Below are 21,841 nucleotides of genomic sequence, written 5' to 3'. Positions count from 1 at the left end.
GATTTTTGACAAAAACAAATTGAAAAGAAGATGGAGTAATGCTAATTGGAAAACAATACCTATGACTTCTCCCTGCACACAAATAGCAAGAACAATGTGCTACTGAAGAAGCCAGAAAGAGAAAGTTTCCCATTCCCACATCCCCACATTAGTTCCCCAGTCCTCATATCAGTTACCGAAAAAAGCTATTATGTAGTTTTGGTTATTATAAATGTGATTAAGTGCTGAGCGCAAGAACATTCTCATTGCTACATGTTCCTACAGATTAGATTGATAGAGAAATAGTATTTAATTTTACGTTTTTTAAAAAGGAAATACGAGTGGCCAGTTTATAAACCAACAAAAGTTATAATCCATCTCTTCTCTACAGCATGCTTGGGAAGACTCACCTGACGAATGGCCAGTACTCCCTGGGGATCTACAGTCAGTTCTGCTAAATGAACGCCAAATTCTGCAAGAAAGAATATCTAAAATGAGACTAAGAATAGAATATCTAATTGAGACCAAGAATAGAATTAACATTAGCACCAAGAGATTTAAGCCAACACAGTACAAATCACAAAAAGGATTTTAGCCTGCATCTTCTGGAAGGCACAATGATGACAAAGTGAGTTACATGCACGAAGGAGAAGACAGCCCCATAGAGTAGCTTCTCAGCTGAATTGACGGCATCCACATTCTCCCTCATATTCCCTACCGATTCCACTCCTCTTCCCAATAACCTATTTCCCTCTCTCAAACAGAGAGCTTTTTTAGAACTGTTTTTATACTAAGTGAAAGACTGTATGGACAAAACAAAACAAAACCCCCACATTTTGTTATCAATTTAAGTTACTATAGACTTATGTGCAAACAATGACATTTTGCTAATGACATTAAGTGAGCACCTGCACAGAAGCTATGAAAAAGATTCACAGATGGAGCTATACGTAGGGCCCTACCAAATTCATGGTCCATTTTGGACAATTTCAGTCATAGGATTTTAAAAATCGTAAATTTCATGATTTCAGCTATTTAAACATTTATCACTTCAACTCTTCACCAGAAATGTGGGTCACATTCTGACCTTGACCTTATTAGCCTACATCAGCTTTGTCAAACAGGCCAGATTGTTAAAATGGACCTCTCCTGAGCCAAAATTATTTAAGAGGAGAAAAAGAGGGACCATAGGCTGACCACCAAAGGGCATCCTGTGTTTTCTAACACCTCAAGTCTTGTCAAACACACACCCTGTAACTGTTTCCCTGAAGTCCTATCTAGGAAGACTGTGGGATATCCTGAAAGACTCAGAAAAAAGCTATCAGAACATTGTGAATGAACCTACCTCCACGTAACTGTGTCTGGGAAGACCAGACATTGCTACTGTTGGGCTGAGTTGGAGAAAGCATGTCTTCACAATAATGCCAACATTAAAGTAGCACAAGATTTTAATACATCTAGTCCCTTTACCCAAGTGATGACTTGGTTATTTTTAATGCTTCTCAGAAAATACACCTCTGAGCTGCAGTCCAGTAAATGACTTAAGCGTACAACATATACTTGTCTTTCACTAAACAGTTTAACAGCAGTTTATGAATAATGCTAAGTCAATAAGCAATTGAAAGATGAGGCTGCAGATATTGCATTACATAGCTTAACCTATGACTATCTGAAACAAGAAACTGTAAACACCACAGGACAGTTCTCAGCACAGAAAGATTCTGAATGTTTAAACAATGCTGAAGTGACACATTTTGGAAGGTGACAAGAAACTGACAGTTTCTCAGAGAAAAAAGGGAGAAACCTGGATTCATTATTAATCTAACTATCTTTACCGCTGTTTGAACAGTTAGTTAAAAAGGCACAGAAAACTACAGGCACTGGTGAATCTATATAAAAAGATTCCAGGATTATCACTCTAAAACCTCAAATGTCTAAGTCAGCGTGAAGCAATAAAAACAGCTGCAAGCATGGTTGACAGCTCTTTCTTCAGAATATCACCAGATTCAACCATCACTAGTATCTGTAGTCTGTTACTGTTCAATTTGCTGCACATAACCCTCTTTTACTCAAGGTGCTAGACACATCACTTGCCCTCCTCCCATATGAATACATCACTGTTGAATCCCCCTGCTCCCCAGGAATTCTCTCCCCACCCGCCCTGAACCCTGGCAATTCCTAGTCATCCCAGCTGCTTCCCACTCTCACCAGCCCTTTTACCCAGTTGGCCTCTGAGCTTTCAGATAAATAAATAAAAATTGAATGTATTTATTTTACACACACACACACACACACACCCCAACTAACCACATGCATCCGTCGAAGTGGGTATTCACCCACAAAAGCTTATGCTCCCAATATGTCTGTTAGTCTATAAGGTGCCACAGGACTCTGTCACTTTTACAGATCCAGACTAACACAGCTACCCTTCTGATACTTGACAACTAAGATAGAAATTCCAGAGTTTCATACTCTGGAAGTTTACATGGTTCCCCTCCTCATTTAAAAAAAGTGTAAAAAAAGTTATTCCCATATCCCAGATAATTTACAGTTGATTTAAAGAACTAGATTCACCAGTTTGGTGTAGCTACTTTGCACTGTTCCAGTCATGCAAAGCAGACACAGAGTAACAGTACATCTAGCTCTAAAAACTTTTAAAATCAAATCAGTATTTTTAATATCTTCAACTAACTAGAGATATCACATGGTAGCAATCTTTGGGACTTCTGTTTGTATGACATTTTAAATATTTTTTTAATAACCAGGGAAACTTCTAGACAAAAAAACTGCTAACCTGGTGTTAATTTTGAGAGTATATATGAATAGTTTAAAGAATGTTGTAATTATCCCAGAAACAAGTATTTACCAACCCCTGAAGTCACAGTTTGATGTATTTTTTAAAGTTTAACCTTAGGTTAAACAAGACAACTTCAATTCTGCCCCACAGTGACACTTTGCAATAACCGCATGATTATGCTTAAGGCATTTTAGTATTTGTAGCCCCAGAGTAAATTAAACTGATTTTTAAAGGTTTTCTCCTGTGGCATCACTAAAGAACAGAGTTAAGGTTATTTGGGTGCGCCTTAACTGCCCATCTTCAGACCTTCATATATTTGGATTTCTTTTAGGTTTAACCCTAACTTTGAATTTCTGTGCCTTATGCTGCTTGTTTTGGGACATGATTATAAGATTGCTATGATGAATATTGTAATGGTAAAACATACATAACCTCAACCTTAACTCCATCTAAACAGTTTTTTTGTTTGGGAATATATAAAGAGAAGGAACTGGACATTTTTGAAATAAAACAAAAAATTAAGTAACTTCAAGTCCCCGCACTTTATTATTAATGTTCATTAATCTTTTTCACAGTAATTATTTCTCTTTGCGGGCATACAACAAGCCAAACTCATGTCTGGCAAAGAAATCCTAACTGTTCTTAATATTTAAGCTTTTCATTTGCATTCTAGCAATGAGTGCTCTAATTATGATAATATAAAAAACTTTTTGATCAACACAGAACGAAACTCCACTTCATAGAAAAAGTGAACACAACCTTGCAGTTGGGAGGGTAGGGGGGTGGAGGGATACTCAGTGGTTTGAGCACTGGCCTGCTAAACACAGGGTTGTGAGTTCAATCCTTGAGGGGGCCATTTGGGGATCTGGGGCAAAAATTGGGGGATTGGTCCTGCTTTGAGCAGGGGGTTGGACTAGATGACCTCCTGAGGTCCCTTCCCAACCCTTATATTCTATGATTCTATGGAATTGCTACTGATTCTTCCATGAAATATAAAGATCAAATCCTTGTTTTAAACTTAGTCAGTCTGTACCGATGACAGGCCACAAGTGTCCCATTTTAAATATGTCACAATAGTTACAGAATGACCTTCACATTTCTTGTTGTGTCAATCACAAGCATGTGTACCTCCTACCAGACAGTCCCATATTCATCATTCTACTCCCCACAAGCCTTTTTATTTTAAATACATACTGCATAAAAATGACAAGCAAAATTTGAAGAATGGTATAAATAAGTATAGCACGCCTATGCCCCTTTTAGGGAAACTGATACTGCACTACTTTGATGGGATGTTTGTTTAGTGCTTAAGAGATCCTCAGCAGGGGTGGTACGTCCCACCCAAAGGAAGCTGACGTGCTGTGGGAGTTCTAAGCAGAATTATGGAGCCATTCAGGCTAGAGGCATACCCTTAGACACCTCAACTGTAAGCTGTTTACAAGAGTATTTGTGGACCCAAAAACATGGCTAATAAAAAAAAACCTGCACAACTAGCCTTTATCTGAGTGCAGGCTCCATCAGTTCGGCTCAGTGAATACCATATGCCCAGGAGCGAGTCTTGATCCTCCAAGGGCTCTCCTTTGCAGAAGGCCAATGTTTACACTATACTGGACGAGATCCAGAAAATCTCAGATGAGAACCAGAAACAAACATCTGCTCTTGACTCCAAATTAATGGGATTATTTCATGACCACTAACTATTTGTACCTATGCAGACTAAGAAATACAATCAAATTTCATGCTTCCAGGCATAACCAAACATCATACAGGGGTCAAAAACAATATTCACCTGTGCCCAGCGGTAGGAAAACTTGTTAGATGTATCAAGGACCTATTCACCTTCCTCTGAAGGATCAGATATTGAACAGTTCTGAAGGCAGAATGCCAGACTAGACTGAAACTGGTACAGCGAAGCCTATTTAAGAAGTTAATCCTACTACCGACCAAGGTTAATGTAGAAGTCCACGTGGGGGATCACAGGGCCCAGATGAGCTGGATGGAAGGCAAAGATCCCAAACTGCTAAAACAACTGTATAAATAGCAACAAAAATGGGAGGAAAATCTGACATGCCCAAAAAAACCCAACAACAATACATTTAGCAAACCCACCAATCCCTGGTTATCAACACAAATTTGAAGCTCAATTTATTGTCTTCCATGGAAAATGATTACCAAGAACACTATTCCCAAGTACAAGAAACCCTTCAACACCAAGACAAACCATTTGATAGACACTAAATGAAAGACTTTTTCAACTTAAGTGTCTTCCACTGAAAACAGGAAAGAGATCAAATTCTCACTACATGGCACAATAAGACACAGAACATGAAGGATACATTCTTAACTTTCTCCAGAGTGGAGCTTATCATACAAGTAAAGATGTTACCACTGCTTCCAGTGAAGGAGGCCACCATTCCACACAGGAAAGAAAAATAAAATTATGCAGGGCCACTGTTTGCAGCAAAGTTCAAGATATGCTATCATGGCAAAAGCAGAGTTTTCTAAAATAACTAAACAGACAAGGTGCAACCTGGAATTGGGGTACTGCTGAGCCCTCTGTTTTACCAATCTAGGTTCCCTCTCACACTGTGGTATTGTGACAAGTGGCAAAGCCCTCCAAGCTTGCCCTCACACAAACATCCACAGGCAAGGGCCACATCCAGCTGTGTTCATGAATGCTCTGGCCAGCCACTGCATGAACCAACAATACAGAGGTTTCAGAGTAACAGCCATGTTAGTCTGTATTCGCAAAAAGAAAAGGAGTACTTGTGGCACCTTAGATACTAACCAATTTATTTGAGCATAAGCTTTCGTGAGCTACAGCTTACTTCATCGGATGCATACTGTGGAAACTGCAGAAGACATTATATACACAGAGACCATGAAACAATACCTAAAGTCAGAAATCCCAGAAGTCACCTACTACAGGACAGGCCTAACAAAGAAAATAACAGAACGCCACTAGCTGTCACCTTCAGCCCCCAATAAAACCCCTCCAACGCATTATTAAGGATCTACAACCTATCCTGAAGGATGACCAAACACTCTCACAAATCTTGGGAGACAGGCCAGTCCTTGCCTTCAGACAGCCCCCCAACCTGAAGCAAATACTCACCAACAACCACATACCACACAACAGAACCACTAACCCAGGAACCTATCCTTGCAACAAAGCCCATTGCCAACTGTGCCCACATATCTATTCAGGGGACATCATCAAAGGGCCTAATAACATCAGCCACACTATCAGAGGCTCGTTCACCTGCACATCCACCAATGTGATATATGCCATCATGTGCCAGCAATGCCCCTCTGCCATGTACATTGGTCAAACTGGACAGTCTCTACGTAAAAGAATAAATGGACACAAATCAGATGTCAAGAATTAAAACATTCATAAACCAGTCGGAGAACACTTCAATCTCTCTGGTCACGCAATTTACAGACATGAAGGTCGCTATCTTAAAACAAAAAAACTTCAAATCCAGACTCCAGCGAGAAACTGCTCAATTGGAATTCATTTGCAAATTGGATACTATTAATTTAGGCTTAAATAGAGACTGGGAGTGGCTAAGTCATTATGCAAGGTAGCCTATTTCCCCTTGTTTTTTCCTACCCGCCCCCCCCCCCAGACGTTCTGGTTAAACTTGGATTTATGCTGGAAATGGCCCACCTTGATTATCATACACATTGTAGGGAGAGTGGTCACTTTGGATAAGCTATTACCAGCAGGAGAGTGAGTTTGTGTGTGTTTGGAAAAAGGGGGGGGGGGTGAGAAAACCTGGATTTGTGCTGGAAATGGCCCACCTTGATCATTATACACATTGTAAAGAGAGTGGTCACTTTGGATGGGCTATTACCAGCAGGAGAGTGAGTTTGGGGGGGGGGGGGGGCGCGGAGGGTGAGAAAACCTGGATTTGTGCTGGAAATGGCCCAACTTGATTATTATACACATTGCAAGGAGAAAAGGAGTACTTGTGGCACCTTAGAGACTAACCAATTTATTTGAGCATGAGCTTTCGTGAGCTACAGCTCACTTCATCACGAAAGCTCATGCTCAAATAAATTGGTTAGTCTCTAAGGTGCCACAAGTACTCCTTTTCTTTTTGCGAATACAGACTAACACGGCTGTTCCTCTGAAACCTGACATTGCAAGGAGAGTGATCACTTTAGATAAGCTATTACCAGCAGGAGAGTGGGGTGGGAGGAGGTATTGTTTCATGGTCTCTGTGTATATAATGTCTTCTGCAGTTTCCACAGTATGCATCCGATGAAGTGAGCTGTAGCTCACGAAAGCTTATGCTCAAATAAATTGGTTAGTCTCTAAGGTGCCACAAATACTCCTTTTCTTTCAACAATAGAGAGGCTCCAGACAAAATACCCACAGCTCCCCAGCCTAGAACCCCAGAGCTGTATCATCCTGCCCTGGTCAAAAGCTTAACCAGTATGAATCTATTACCTAGTCCGCCCCTCCCTCGATGTAGAGGGGACAATGCGCCAGCTCGCCCTGTTCCTGAGCAAATTTCCCTTTGCACTTGAAACACCACAGTATTTTAGATAAAAATATGAAACAGATTTATTAACTACAGAAAGGTAGATTAAGTGACTATAAATAATAGCAAACAGAGCAAAGAGAGTTACCTAAGAAATAAACAAAAGCGCAATTTAAGCCTGATTCAAATCCTACGTAGTGTGTAAGTGTCTCACCCTGTTAGATAGTACAAGCAGTTTGTAGATGTTTCATACACAGGTCGGGTTTCCTTCTTTCCCGCCTCAGACCAGCATTTTCCCAGTTCCAAGCCTTTGTTATTCCAGAGGTATTTCCAGGTGTTGAGTTGTGGGGAAAGTGAGGCCCATTGGCTCCCTTTTATAGCTTCTTTCATAAGGCGGGAACCCCTTTGTCCCAGCCGAGTTTGTGGAAAAAAACAGGTACCAAAATGGAGTTCAGTATCATGTGATCTAGTCACATGCCCTTGCATACTTCGATGAGTCATGGCAGCCATTATCCATAGGCTGACTGAAACATCCCCAGAACAGTTCATCTGGTGAAGATAAGCTTTCCCCATGGCCCACTGTTTTGGTGATGGTCCATTCAACTTGAATGGGCCATTCACAGTGTGCTGTCAGACTGTGTGCATTACCCAGGTGCAAGCACATTTGAAATACAAACACATAGTTAATATTCACAACTCCAGATACAAAAATGATACATTCATACAAACAAGATATTCATAATTGACCAACCATAACTTTTCCATAGACACCTCACATGACATATCTTGTACAAGATGCAGCTTAATTAAGGCTACGATTTGGTCACAGAGGTCGTGGAAGTCACAGATTCTGTGACTTCCACAGATCTTCATGACTTCAGCCAGCAGCGGCTGGGAGCTGCAGGCTACCCCACAGCTCCCCACCTGCTGCTAATGCAGGGGAAATCCCCCTAAGTTCCCCGGACAGCAGAGGATCCCAGGCAGCTCCTTAGCCACTGCCAGTGGGGGAATCCCCCGGAGCTCCCCAGCCCCTGCAGGCAGCAGGGGACCCCCTGCAGCTCCCCCGCCTGGGGAGGAATCCTCCAGAGCTCTCCAATTCTTGGGCAGTGGGGGATCCCCTGCAGCTCCCCAGCTGCCACAGGCAGGGGTCCCTCCCAGCTCCCAGCCATAGGCCACTGCTCCCAGCCACAGCAGGGAAGGGAGCTGGACCCTCCTCCCTCTCCGTTTTTGTCATGGATATTTTTAGTAAATCCGTGAATTTGTGTTAATTGCCCGTGACCTGTCCATGACTTCTACTAACAATGTCCATGACAAAATCATAGCCTTAATCATAATCATATTACTATGGTGAATATGGGGTCCAGAGTGTCACAGACAGATCTACCTCTTAGTTTTATACCACTGTCCATCAGAAAGAAGGCTAGAACGTTGGGCTCAATGGATAGTGATCAATGGCTCTATGTCTAGTTGGCAGCTGGTATCAAGCGGGGTGCCCCAAGAGTCGGTCCTGGGGCCGGTTTTGTTCAATATATTCATTAATGATCTGGAGGATGGCGCGGACTGCACCCTCAGCAAGTTTGCAGATGACACTAAACTGGGAGAAGAGATAGATATGCTGGAGGGTAGGGATAGGATACAGAGGGACCTAGACAAATTAAAGGATTGGGCCAAAAGAAATCTGATGAGGTTCAACAAGGACAAGTGCAGAGTCCTGCACTTAGGAAGGAAGAATCCCATGCACCGCTACAGACTCGGGACCAAATGGCTAGGCAGCAGTTTTGCAGAGAAGGACCTAGGGATGACAGTGGACGAGAAGCTGGATATGAGTCAACAGTGTGCCCTTGTTGCCAAGGTGGCTAATGGCATTTGGGGCTGTGTAAGTAGGAGCATTGCCAGCAGATCGAGGGACGTGATCGTTCCCCTCTATTCGACATTGGTGAGGCCTCATCTGGAGTACTGTGTCCAGTTTTAGGCCCCACACTACAAGAAGGATGTGGAAAAATTGGAAAGAGTCTAGGAGAGGGCAACAAAAATGATTAGGGGACTGGAACACATGACTTATGAGGAGAGGCTGAGGGAACTGGAATTGTTTAGTCTGCGGAAGAGAAGAATGAGGAGGGATTTGATAGCTGCTGTCAACTACCTGAAAGGGGGTTCCAAAGAGGATGGCTCTAGACTGTTCTCAGTGGTAGCAGATCACAGAACGAGGAGTAATGGTCTCAAATTGCAGCGGGGGAGGTTTAGGTTGGATATTAGGAAAAACTTTTTCACTAGGAGAGTGGTGAAACATTGGAACGCGTTACCTAGGGAGGTGGTGGAGTTTCCTTCCTTAGAGGTTTTTAAGGTCAGGCTTGACAAAGCCCTGGCTCGGACGATTTAGTTGGGGATTGGTCCTGCTTTGAGCAGGGGGTTGGACTAGATGACCTCCTGAGGTTCCTTCCAACCCTGATATTCTAAAATTCTATGATCACTGAAGCATACAAGTGCCTTCCATGCAAATATGATGGATAGAGTTTTATCAGTCTGCTTTCTACGTTCACTGGGAATGCAGTGCAGAACAGGCTTCTCAGAGGGTACATATTTCTGTGCTACTGCCTCCTTTTCCCTAGTCACTATGTTTAAGTGAATTCTTGCATGGAGTTTGTACTGCTTTAAATTGGCTACATGATTAGCAAGGATTATTCAGCTTTAAAGTTGCTATTACAATTTTTCTGCTGCGGTACCTGATGGACAAATGCACAGCAGTGGTCTCACCTTTGTCCCTGCTCTGTACCCTAGCCATTTGCTTCGAAACAACTTCAACCCCATACCAAAGCTCCACTCAGTGCCACAGCTCCACGTAAGAGAGTAAAAGTAAAGAAGCCAAATGTGCGAAGACTGAGATTCCACCTCTTTCATAACTGCAGTAACCCAAAGAGGGGACGGAATCCAGCCTGCTGAGTGGGGGGCATCACCCCTTCTCCCAGTCTTTGGCCAGGTGAGCCACGCAAAGAATAATCGGGATGAATACAAATCAATGATTTTTTTTAATTAAAAAATAGGTTTTTTTCCCTCAAAAAGCATTTAATAAAAAAATCCGATCTAAAGATAGTTTTAATTAAGATACATTATAGCTCAAAGATATCTCATCATGGAATAGGGATTATAAATTCTAATTCTATAGTATGAGACAATATATTCATGTAATGTTTAAGAAAAGTTTTGTAAATGAGTTCCAATAGTTCATGGATTAGGGACCTAATCTTATGGAGTTCCAGGGGCTTCTGTGTAGATTATTTAGGTTAATTTTTCTATCTACCCAATGGGACTCAGTGCTCAGTCTAGAGGATACCATCAGAGATGCTTAGTTTTGCAGTTCTCAAACTGTGGATTTGTGTCTCTGGCTTGTTAACAGCAAAAATGTTTTTAAATAAATATAGAGGTAAGAAATAACAGACCTCAACTCTATTGTCCCTCTGTAAATTTGTGTACAAAGAGTCGATCCCTTACCACTCTCTAAAAGTGCAAAGTTTCAAAAAGTTTAATGAATAGAAGATTGTTGGGGGTGGAATAGATCTGGACATGGGGAAGAAGTCTGGAGATAAATGTGAGAAAGGACAGATATACAGTAGAAACAAAAGTGAAACTGTTTGAGCAGCATATTCCAGAAGTCTTGAGGTCTTTCTGAGTGTAGCCTTCATTGATTTGAGATCTACCATACCATTATCTCACTGGAAGGGAAAACCTATAAAGGCTGTAAAAGAGACCCAGTTTGGGAATATTTTAATGAAGTTCCTTTACCTGTGGGTAAGACAGGCATGCGTGCAAATAGTGCAACAAAGAAATGCAAAGCCTGGTTGCCCGAATGAAACATCATGAGAAGTCTTCCTTCTCAGGAGGAAGCTGCGTTGAAGATGATGATATAGCTGTAAAACTAATCTGAAAAGTTTTCAAAATAAATCACTTTAAAAATGTATCGTGTGTACCTTCTAAAAATGAAACCTACATCTATCTCTGAGTTGTGAAGAATATGTATGAAGGTTTAACAACTAAAAAGAATGCACTTTTATGTAGAAATCCATGATTAAATCGAGCCTTCCTGACTAGTGATTTAAATCATGATTAACTGTGAGATAAAGTGTGTTAGTGAATTTCCTAACTTTTTGAACAGAAAGAGAAATCATCTAGGTAGGAGTTAGTGGTCATTTAGGCAATTGTAGTTATCGTGTAGGTTTGCAGTTGAGATGTTACAGTGGTTAGCTAATACATAGTAATACCTAGCTCTTACATAGCACTTTTCATGAGTAGGTCCCAAAGCACTTTACCAATCAGAGAAACATCATTATCCGAATTGTGCATTTAGGAAAACTGAGGCACAGAGAGAGGACATGCCTGACTAACCTAATTGCCTTCTATGATTAGATAACTAGTTCTGTGGATGAAGGGAAAGCAGCGGACGTGTTATTCCTCGACTTTAGCAAAGCTTTTGACACTGTCTCCCACAGTATTCTTGTCAGCAAGTTAAAGTAGTATGGGCTGGATGGATGCACTACAAGGTGGGTAGAAAGTTGGCTAGATTGTCGGGCTCAACAGGTAGTGATCAATGGCTCCATGTCCAGTTGGCAGCCGGTATCTAGCGGAGTGCCCCAAGGGTCGGTCCTGGGGCCGGTTTTGTTCAATATCTTCATAAATGATCTGGAGGATGGTGTGGATTGCACCCTCAGCAAGTTTGGGAGGAGTGGTAGATATGCTGGGAGGGTAGGGATAGGATACAGAGGGACCTAGACAAATCGGAGGATTGGGCCAAAAGAAATCTGATGAGGTTCAACAAGGACAAGTGCAGAATCCTGCACTTAGGACGGAAGAACCCCGTGCACCGCTACAGACTAGGGACCGAATGGCTAGGCAGCTGTTCTGCAGAGAAGGACCTAGGGGTGACAGTGGACGAGAAGCTGGATATGAGTCAACAGTGTGCCCTTGTTGCCAAGAAGGCCAATGGCATTTTGGGGTGTATAAGTAGGGGTATTGCCAGCAGATCGAGGGACGTGATCATTCCCCTCTATTCGACATTGGTGAGGCCTCATCTGGAGTACTGTGTCCAGTTTTGGGCTCCACACTACAAGAAGGATGTGGATAAATTGGAAAGAGTCCAGCGAAGGGCAACAAAAATGATTAGGGGTCTGGAACACGTGACTTGTGAGGAGAGGCTGAGGGAACTGGGATTGTTTAGTCTACGGGAGAGAAGAATGAAGGGGGATTTGATAGCTGCTTTTAACTACCTGAAAGATGGATCCAAAGAGGATGGATCTAGACTATTCTCAGTGATATTATTCTCAGTGATAGCAGATGACAGGACAAGGAGTAATGGTCTCAAGTTGCAGTGGGGGAGGTTTAGGTTGGATATTAGGAAAAGCTTTTTCACTAGGAGGGTAGTGAAATAGTGGAATGCGTTACCTAGGGAGGTGGTGGAATCCCCTTCCTTAGAAGTTTTTAAGGTCAGGCTTGACAAAGCCCTGGCTGGAATGATTTAGTGGGGACTAGTCCTGCTCTGGGCAGGGGGTTGGACTAGATGACCTCCAGAGGTCCCTTCCAACTCTGATATTCTATGATTCTATGACATGACTTGGAAGGGTCCCTCCCATATCCTGGAACACACATAGGGACAGGAAAAGTGACTAACAATTCCAGAGCGGCAGGGATACCCAGATTCCAGTTCACATGAGGCAGGGAGAGGAGCTCAGATTGGGCCCTCCTGAGATCTTGGCACTCACAAAGAAAAGAAAATGAGGTTGACAAGTGCCCCCAACCCTATTCCCCCAGTTTCCATTCAACCCATCTCCCTGTCACGCAATGCCTCTCCTCCCGTACCACCCATTCCCATTTATTCCCCTCCCCTCCCAGTAAGCATTTGCACGTTTAAATTTTGTTCCTTTCAAAAATAGTTTGAACACCTTTTGAATTTTCTGCTGTATTCAGACTACACTTGCCCCCAGTTAAAAAAAAAAAAAAAAAACTCTGACAGAGACAGTTGGCAGCAACATGATTGCATTTCATTTTTAGGTTTCTACCAATAGTGGGTTCCACCTTACGGTGCCTGGGTGTAGTTCAGCTTCAACACATAGTACATCTCCTTGAGTCACCCAGATCCTCTGAAAATGGGCTGGCTAGAAACCCTCTTACATTCTCTATCTGTTCATGCCCAGTATAATTTCTTTGGTGCATGAATGTTAGGATTGAGCATATCCGTAGAGGTTAAATCTCCACTCAGTAATGTTTACACTATTGCTTCCCAAAAGGGGTAGTGGGTGCCATGCACCAGCTGGGATGTCAAGCAGTTGAGACCCTTTGGGGCGGATTAGAGCCATAGTTTCACCCTGAAGTGTACACCAACACATGCTGGTAGAATAGGGTTGACCTTAAGAAATGCTGTTTTCTCAGCCGGCTGACACTTGGATGATCCCTGCTCAAATGACCCCAAATTTGTATCACTAACCCTACCCCGTATCCCTATGAGGCACATCAAATTCCAAGTAAGCATGCAGATTTTACAGCACTTAAGGTTTTGAAGCCCTTGTTAAAAGGGTAACTCTAACTAAAGTGGAGCTGGTGCCCCCTTATAATATCACCATTTGAACTTATGTTACTTTTATTAAACAGAGATTTGGCTTTGAGAAAATAGTAAAGTAGATCAAAATTAAAAGCTCTCATGGGTAATATACTTGCAGAGAATTTAGTTTTCTGTCTCCGACCCACAAATAGTGGGCAAATCAGGGATGCAAGAAACTTGGGTTCTTAGTTACATAAAAAGTACTGCCCATTAAGTGATACTAGATAGGCTTTGCTGATTTGCAATAATTCCAACAGATAAAAAGTTAAATGTCATTGACAAATACTTTAGACTTGTGAAATGTTTTAGAAGTAATGTAAATAGAAAAAAAAATTTGGTTACATAAAGGCTTTCTTCTTGCCCTGAAAGAGTTAAAGCAACAATTAAAGTGAAATTTAAATGAGGACTATGTGGAAACTCACAGAGAGTTAAAATATATTGACAGGTTTCAGAGTAGCAGCCGTGTTAGTCTGTATTCGCAAAAAGAAAAGGAGTACTTGTGGCACCAAATTTGATAGTCTCTAAGGTGCCACAAGTCCTCCTTTTTTAAAATATATTGAAAACCAGAAGAGCCATTGGGGGGTGTGATAGTGTTCAAATTGCAGGGTAAGAAGAAACCCATCACCAATATTCTGCATAACACTCACTAGAATATTTAAGCTATCATCCCTTGCAGGCTGAAATTTTATTAAAAGTTAGTTCCCTGTCAGGCAGTGGTTCTCAACCAGGGGTCCAGGGCCCACTGGGGGACCCCAAAAAGGTTTCAGGGGGTCCACCAAGCAGGGCCAGCATTAGACTTGAGGTGGCCCAGGGCAGAAAGCTGAAGTCCCACTGCATGGGGCTGAAGCCTGGGGTTCCAAACCCCATTACCCAGGGCTGAAGCCAAAGCCTGAGCAACCTGTGAAGCTTCACAGGGCCTCCTGTGGCGTTGGGGCCCAGGCAATTGCCCTGCTTGCTACCCCCTAATGCTGGCCCAGCCTTTTATATGCAGAAAAACAGGTGCTGTGGCACGGGTGGGCCCTGGAATCGTTATAGCAGGTTGGGGGGGGGGGCCTCAGAAATAAAAAGGCTGAGAAACCCTGCTGTGGGGCGTACAGACTACCACAGGATCCACTTGAGCAACTGCATGGGACTTGCCAGCAAACCCACCAGAGAAGGGGAAGATAACCTCTCCATGGGAGGCATTTACTTGGATGAGCTCAGAAATTCAACTCATGGCTATATCACACAGCTTCTCCAGTTAAGCAAGACAATCCCAGACTGAGCAGAGGACCATGTGCATGTCCTTGGCACAAAAGGAGATGTGGCACACTAGAAATGTTTTGAATAATCTGTCTGTGCTCAAGCAGTCCTCAGTGGAAGACACTCAATTCCACACAAAAAGCATCAAATTCTTTGGGAAAAAAAATTTAAGGGGCATATAATACATTTGCTGCCCACTCGGTAGGTGCATTACTCCCACAGGGGCACCAAAGACTTAGCTACCCTAAACAAAAAAGTATTACAAGGAAGTATGGCTTTAAATGAAAAGAACCATTTGCAGGCAGCCATTTGAACAGCAGAGAACAAGTCCATAAGCTCAGATCTGGGTAAACTGGTGCCAACTATTAATGGCTTCTCCCAGTGTTGAGAGAGAGAGATACAAACATGAAAGAGGGTTAAGTGCTGTTCGTCCTACTGCATTTCAAAATTCATTTCCTTAAATTTACAAGCTATCTAAAATCCCTGTTCCCAGTAATAGTACTAGATACTATGCGATAAATGTTTCTTGAATTCAAGGATATACTCATAGGGCTGGTCTACACTACACAGTTAGGTCGCCATAAGGCAGCTTACGTTGACTTAATTATGTCTACATTACAGCCTTCCTCCCACCAATGTAAATGCTCTACTACACCGACATAACTTCACCTCCATGAGAGGCTCGGGACTTACGTTGTTGTAGTTAAGGCGACACAGTGTACATGTAGACACTGCCTTACTTACAGGGGCTGTTGGCTGTCTTGTGAATTTCATTGCAGGAGCCATGAAACTGACAAGAAAACCAGGCAGCTAGAACCCATCTGCCCCTCTACCCCCCCCCCCCCCCCCCACTTCCCTGGAGAGCTAGACCCTGCTCCCAGTAGGGAGCTGGGGCAAGAATGGACCCCGCTCCCAGAGCGTGGCTGGGGCGAGAAGCCCAGGCAGCTGCACCCCACTGGCCCCTGAGCCATGAAATTGACAAGGCTGCCTGGTGGGGAGTGGGTGGGGGCTGAGAAGCCCTGGGAGACTTTTGGCCTCCCTGTTCACAGTTGGGGGAGGGGAGAGAAGCCACGGGTGGCTCCCCACCCTCCCCGTCCTAGTGAGGACACACACCACCAACCCAAGGAGGGTAGTGTGGACATGCACGTCCGCAGTAATTACTGCAGTGGCTGTAAGTCGACCTCATATAGGTCGATTTACCTTTCTAGTGTAGATATATCCATAGTAACATAAAGCCTACTATGCATGCATGTGTACCAAAGCAGTGCTGTCAGAAAACTGTGGGGCCACAAACACACTACACTGCTGAAGCACAAGTTATGCAACAAAACAATGCCATGAAATCACTGTACCTGCAACAGATTCTTTGCTTGGAATAGATAGGCCCCAAGTTGTAGCTTGGGAATCTTAGCAGAGTTCTAAAGCACCAAATGATAAAGTTCAGATGAACATTTCCTTAATTACAACCTCAGGAAAAGAGGATATTGGAAGAACATTTACAAGACTCTTGAACACAATACTCTAACCTGGGATGTGTAATCCAAAGTTCAATTCTTGAAAGGTTTATGCATACCAGTTACACACTACATTTACAAATGATTATGCAGGTCAGCCCATGCAACAGGTGATTTGATGTAAAGCTAAAGGTTCAAATTTAAAAGCAATATAAAGTGTCACAAATAAAGCAGAACTGACAGTGTCTTCTAATATAGCCTCCTGCTCCAAAAAAATCCAAAATTGATTATAGTTAAGTTTGATGAAGTACAAAACCCACCAAGGCAAAAGCAAGGAAATCTCCTGTAAAAGTAACCATATTTTGCACATCTGAACACCCTATACATGACAATAGCCAATAACGCAGACTCCAATGCCACCAGAAACCACCATACATACATAACATAAAAATCTGTGCAGACACCACAGTCCTCTAAATCATAAAAATGCAAAACTATTATGCCAATCTTGACACACAAGGTTATTTCCTGAATTATTTTTGGCATTAGTGTTTGGCATTAGAATAATTAAAATATTATTTTTGGCATTAGTGTTTTGCATTAGAATAATTGAAAGGAACAATGCATTTTTACCCTCTTATAATCCAAGGTGTGTGGTATTTTGTGGAAGAGGTGCGGTGTATATGACCATCTCTAGTAGAGAAAGGCACTTAGAGAGAGAACAAAATACCCTGTCCCCATTATTTATTCATACTACAGAATCATCTAAAGGCTTCAACTGGTATCAGGGCCACACCGTGCTCCGCACTGTATGTACATACTGTGAGGCAGCCCTTGCCATGAGGAGTTTTCCATCTAACTAGACAAGACAGACAAGGGGAGAAACAGAAGTATTACCATCATCTAACAGATGGGGAGATACAGCAGTGACACATGTCACATCAAGAGCAGTGGGGTAGTTCTGCTACCTTCTCTGCCTCACTTTCCACCACTGCTATGAAAAGTGGGTAAAAGGGAGGTCTGTGATAGCTGTCACTGTGCCAAAGAACCTGCTGTTCTTCTAAGAGGGTCATGTCCAGTGAGATCTCTATTGGAGCTGGGTTCTGCAGAGGAGGGGAGTCAGCTTTCCCTACACCATTTATGGGGGCACGTATTATTCTGAGAATACTCTGAAGGGAGAGTAATACTTTGGGGGAGCTGGAATGGGAGGGATCAAGATGGCTGCCCTAACTCTCGGCTATCTCCCTGTACTGCCCACACTGCAGCCCCTATGCCAGTGGAAACCAAACTCTTTCCCCACAAGCCCCCTCAAGATCTACACAAGCTTCAGACTGGCTAACTCAGGAGCAGGACTAGGAGTCCCATTCCAGGCCCATCTACAGCTGTTATCCCTCTTCTCCGCTCACCTTGCCTCCCGCGCTTTTCATCAGAGACGGAGGAGGTGAATGGCAGCTGCAGGCAGGTTAGAAGCAACGCTGTCAGCTTGTCTGTCTGATGAAGACCCAGCGCTAGGTAACAGGGACCTTGCTTTGGCTCAAATAGCAATCCCTCATTTGGGCTGGAGCAGGACTTTGCAAGGGAGGGGAGCCATAAGGGGTGTTTGACAGGGCGTAACGAGGACTACTACTTTGGGAGAAAGAGTAATTGTGATGCAGATATGACCACTCCAACCCCTTTACATGCACCCTATAGGATTGCTCCCCAAGTCCCACCACTTACTAACTCACCTCTGCCTTCTATAATTGTCTATAAGCATGCACGCACAGAACAGATGATATCACTGGCTCCCTACAGGCTGGTATTGGAATAAAGCACAGCATAGGAGAGCAAAAGTCACCGCCAAAAGATACTCAAGGTGCCCAAGGTGAAAATAAATGAAGTTCTATTGAATAAGCTGCAATAGTTCCACTTCTCACTCCAGCTCTTTTTGGAGCAATGTAATGTTGTTTGAGCCTTACGAGAAGCATACCATTTTCAGGGGACTAACTGTTGATATTCTTAATGACATGTGTCTGAAAATTGAACTAGAACATACAGAATTTCAAAAAGGAACAATTTTTTAAAAAAAGCTCTTAAAAAGAATGATTACTTACTTTACAGTAACTGTGGTTCTTTGAGGAGTTTTGTCCACGTGGATACAGTTAAAGATGCAAGCACACCACATGAGACTGGAATCTTTTGACCAGCAGTGCCTTTTGGAGCCCAATCTGCATCTTGCATATTCTTGTATCCCCCTCCAACCCCAACGGTACGTAGGGCAGAGCAGCCCCAAATGCCTCAGTTCCATCATTCAGAGTATGACTACGCTACAGCAGCACAGCTATGGCAATGAAGCTGTAGCACTGTAGACACTTCCTACATCGACAGAAGGAGTTTTCCAACAATGAAGTTAATTCACCTATCCAAGAGGCGGTAGCTAGGTCAACTAAATATTTTTTTTGTCTCCCTAGCTACATCTACACTGGGGTTTAGATCAACCTAACTACATTGCACATGGTGTGAAAAATTTCACACCCCTAAGCAACAAAGCTAGGTTGATCTAATTTTTAAGTGCAGAATCCCACCATATCTGAACTCTGAAGTAGCAATGGAGGGAGCACATTGGGATCCAGACAGACAAAATATTTTGAAGAACTACAGTTAACATTCTTTCTTCGAGTCTTTGGCTGTGTGGTTCCCTCTTTTGACTAGTTAGCAATTCCCAGATGAATACAAAGGTCTGAGAAATCCTACCTAGCTATATCTAACTAAATAAGGATTGAAGAACAGGTTTCAGATTCAGCATCTGATCTAAACACCAAATCTAGGCCACAAAGCTGGGAAACGGTATGGGCTAAGCTCGAAGTGGCTGCCCTGATACAGGAACAGTTCTCAGGTATGCTGAGGAGGTTGCCTGGGCTCTAATTGAGAGCCCTGATGCTTGAAGGAAGGATCATATATGCTGCTAGTTGATAAATTGTGATCTGCTATGTGTTCCACTTAGGTTTGAGCGAGAGTTGGGAAAAACAGGGAGGTTGGTAGTTTTGTTTAAATTAAAGCAGGACACCACCTTGGTGAGGAATTCAGTACCACCTTATCCTTGTGGAAGACCATATTTCGGGGGGGGGGGGGGGGGGGGGGGGGGGGGGAGAGGATGTCTGCCATTAGTGCTTTAGTCTCACTAACTCTCCTACCTGAAGCAATAGCCACCAGTAAGACAGTTTTGAATGTGAGATGGTGAGGAAAGCACTTAGATAAGGATTGTAAAGACGGGTTCCATAAGAAATATGCAAGTTCTCCATAATCAAACATGTGCAGAGCCAAAAGAGTTCCCACAGGATTAGGTACACTGGCCTCTACAACTGGAGCTAAGGGAAGTGCTCTGTAAACCAACAGGTAGACCTTTATATTCCTTCAGACAATCAATAAAGGACAATATGCTCACAGAAACACATACTGTCCCCACTAAAATCAAGGATAGCCAGTGAAATCAAAAGAAGTAGGACTGACCCCAAAGGTATCCACAACAAGAACAATTAATAAATATGGTTTACCACAATCCTACACCATCACCCCCAATACTGCCAGTGCATGAGGTTTCAAGGAGATTAAGCTATATGGAGACTATCAAGGATTAGCAACAAGATATTTATGATAATGAAAAAGAAAAGATAGTAAAGTCAAATATTTTCCTTTGCCTTCAAAGTTAATTGGGAATTTTCCAGGCAAACTCTCTGGTTCCAAAGTCAACTATGAAAAAGCTGATGTATTTCCAAAGCATTACTTACTTTATTGACAAAAGTTGTGTTTTTACTTGACATTGACTGCACCTATAGAAGTATTTAAGTCCAACACGTCTACTAGTCCTGCACTGAAGCCTAAAACCTTGGTACAACCAACAAACAGATTTATTTGGGCATAAGCTTTTGTGGGTAAAAAACTCACTTCTTCAGATGCATGGAGTGAAAATGACAGAACAGGCATACTCCTCATTGTTTTTGTGGATACAGACTAACACAGCTACCCCTCTGATACTTTTTGTATTGTTTTATTTTTAAACATTACATGAAAGTCCCAAATGATGGGGCTATCCTTTTTGGAAAATTCAATCTAGTAAGAGAAACACAAGGAAAACCATAAGAGCCACACTTTCCTTTTCGTAATTTCATTACTCCTAGTTTATACCCCCTCATACAAAGCAAAACGTTACACTACTTAAATAATATTTAAAAACTTAACACAAGTCTCTTTAGTCAAGCTCTACAAATTTAGCTCTTTTACTACCCCCTCTTAAATTAACACTTCCAGCCAGTTAACCCTTTGTTCCTTTTGTGTCCCAAGCCATACAGAGTTACATAATGGAAAAATATATATACACTTGTAGAAGAGATTTTGGGGGGGGGGGGGGGGGAGAACAACATAGCTTGAAGCAAACTCCTGGAAGCAACTCAAGGGAGAAGATGAAAAGCAGCAGAGCACCCCACTTCTCAGCGGCCAGGAGGCTCTGCATCGGGGAAAAGAGATCGGAAACCCCTTTTCCCTCCCGGCAGAGGAGGATGCAGGGGCGCTGCCAGTGCCTCTGACACAGACTAGCTAGAGCTTTATACAAAAGACGGAGGCTCCAGGCAGGGCCGAGGGGAAGCGCTCCACGAAGAGGGAGCAGGAAGCCTGGGCTCGGCGACAGAGAGCCCCAGGGCTCGGCGTCAGGCCCCCCCGCCGCTCACGCCTGCCTAGGGAATGGGCGCATCCCCAGCTAGAGCCGCCCGGCGAAGAGCGGGCTCCCGGAGGGAGAGCTCCGGGCGTGCGAGGCGCTGCTGGCGGGCCTAGCCCCGCAGGGCGATTGGCTGTGGCCCCGGGACGCAAACCGGTGAAGAGCGGCGGAGGCAGCCCGGAGATGGGGGCCCGGCCCTGGCTGCCCCTCACCGTGCGGAGCCTCCGCTTGGGCCCGGGGCCGCGCCGTGCTACAAGGGAAAGGCCCGGACTCACCCTCGGTCACCTCCAGCACCTTCACCTGCTCCTCGGCGGCCGCGCGCACGCCCTGCACCGGGCACAGGATGCCGGTCAGCGTCTCCACCAGCGCCTCCTTCAGGCCCTGCGCCACCAGCCCCGCGCCCGCCATCCTGCGCCGCCGCTCCGGCCGGCAGGCTCCACAGGACGGGCCGCCGCGCGCGCCGAACGCACACACGTCACGCGACGACGGCACGCGGCGCCTCCGAGGGAAGCCGCGAGCCGCGCACAGCGCCCCCGCGGGCCGGCGGGGAGCAGCGCGGGGGCGGGGAGCCCGGGGGCGGGGCGGGGCGAGCCGGCCGCG

The 21,841-nt window shown here is 43.8% G+C and overlaps 1 protein-coding gene across 5 annotated transcripts in view; it reads right to left on the bottom strand.

Moving 5' to 3' along the window:
- IPO9 (importin 9) overlaps nucleotides 1-21,715 on the bottom strand; it is a 169,755-nt gene extending 148,040 nt beyond the window's left edge. For 2 of the 5 annotated variants that reach the window (XM_075122089.1, XM_075122091.1), the window contains exons 1-2: nucleotides 21,517-21,715; nucleotides 390-451 (exon numbers count right to left, since the gene is read on the bottom strand). In XM_075122089.1, coding sequence (XP_074978190.1) covers nucleotides 390-451; nucleotides 21,517-21,649 — 195 coding nt within the window. In that variant the 5' untranslated portion in view covers nucleotides 21,650-21,715. The remainder of the gene's footprint in view (nucleotides 1-389; nucleotides 452-21,516) is intronic. The other 3 variants (XM_075122090.1, XM_048826617.2, XM_048826620.2) reach the window with 2 other exon arrangements.
- Between the last annotated feature and the right edge of the window lie 126 nt (nucleotides 21,716-21,841).

This window comes from Caretta caretta, chromosome 21 (genome assembly GCF_965140235.1).
Source record: "Caretta caretta isolate rCarCar2 chromosome 21, rCarCar1.hap1, whole genome shotgun sequence".
NCBI lineage: Eukaryota > Metazoa > Chordata > Testudines > Cheloniidae > Caretta > Caretta caretta.
Note: the sequence above shows the minus strand (reverse complement) of the source record. Positions and strands in the feature narration are given on the sequence as shown.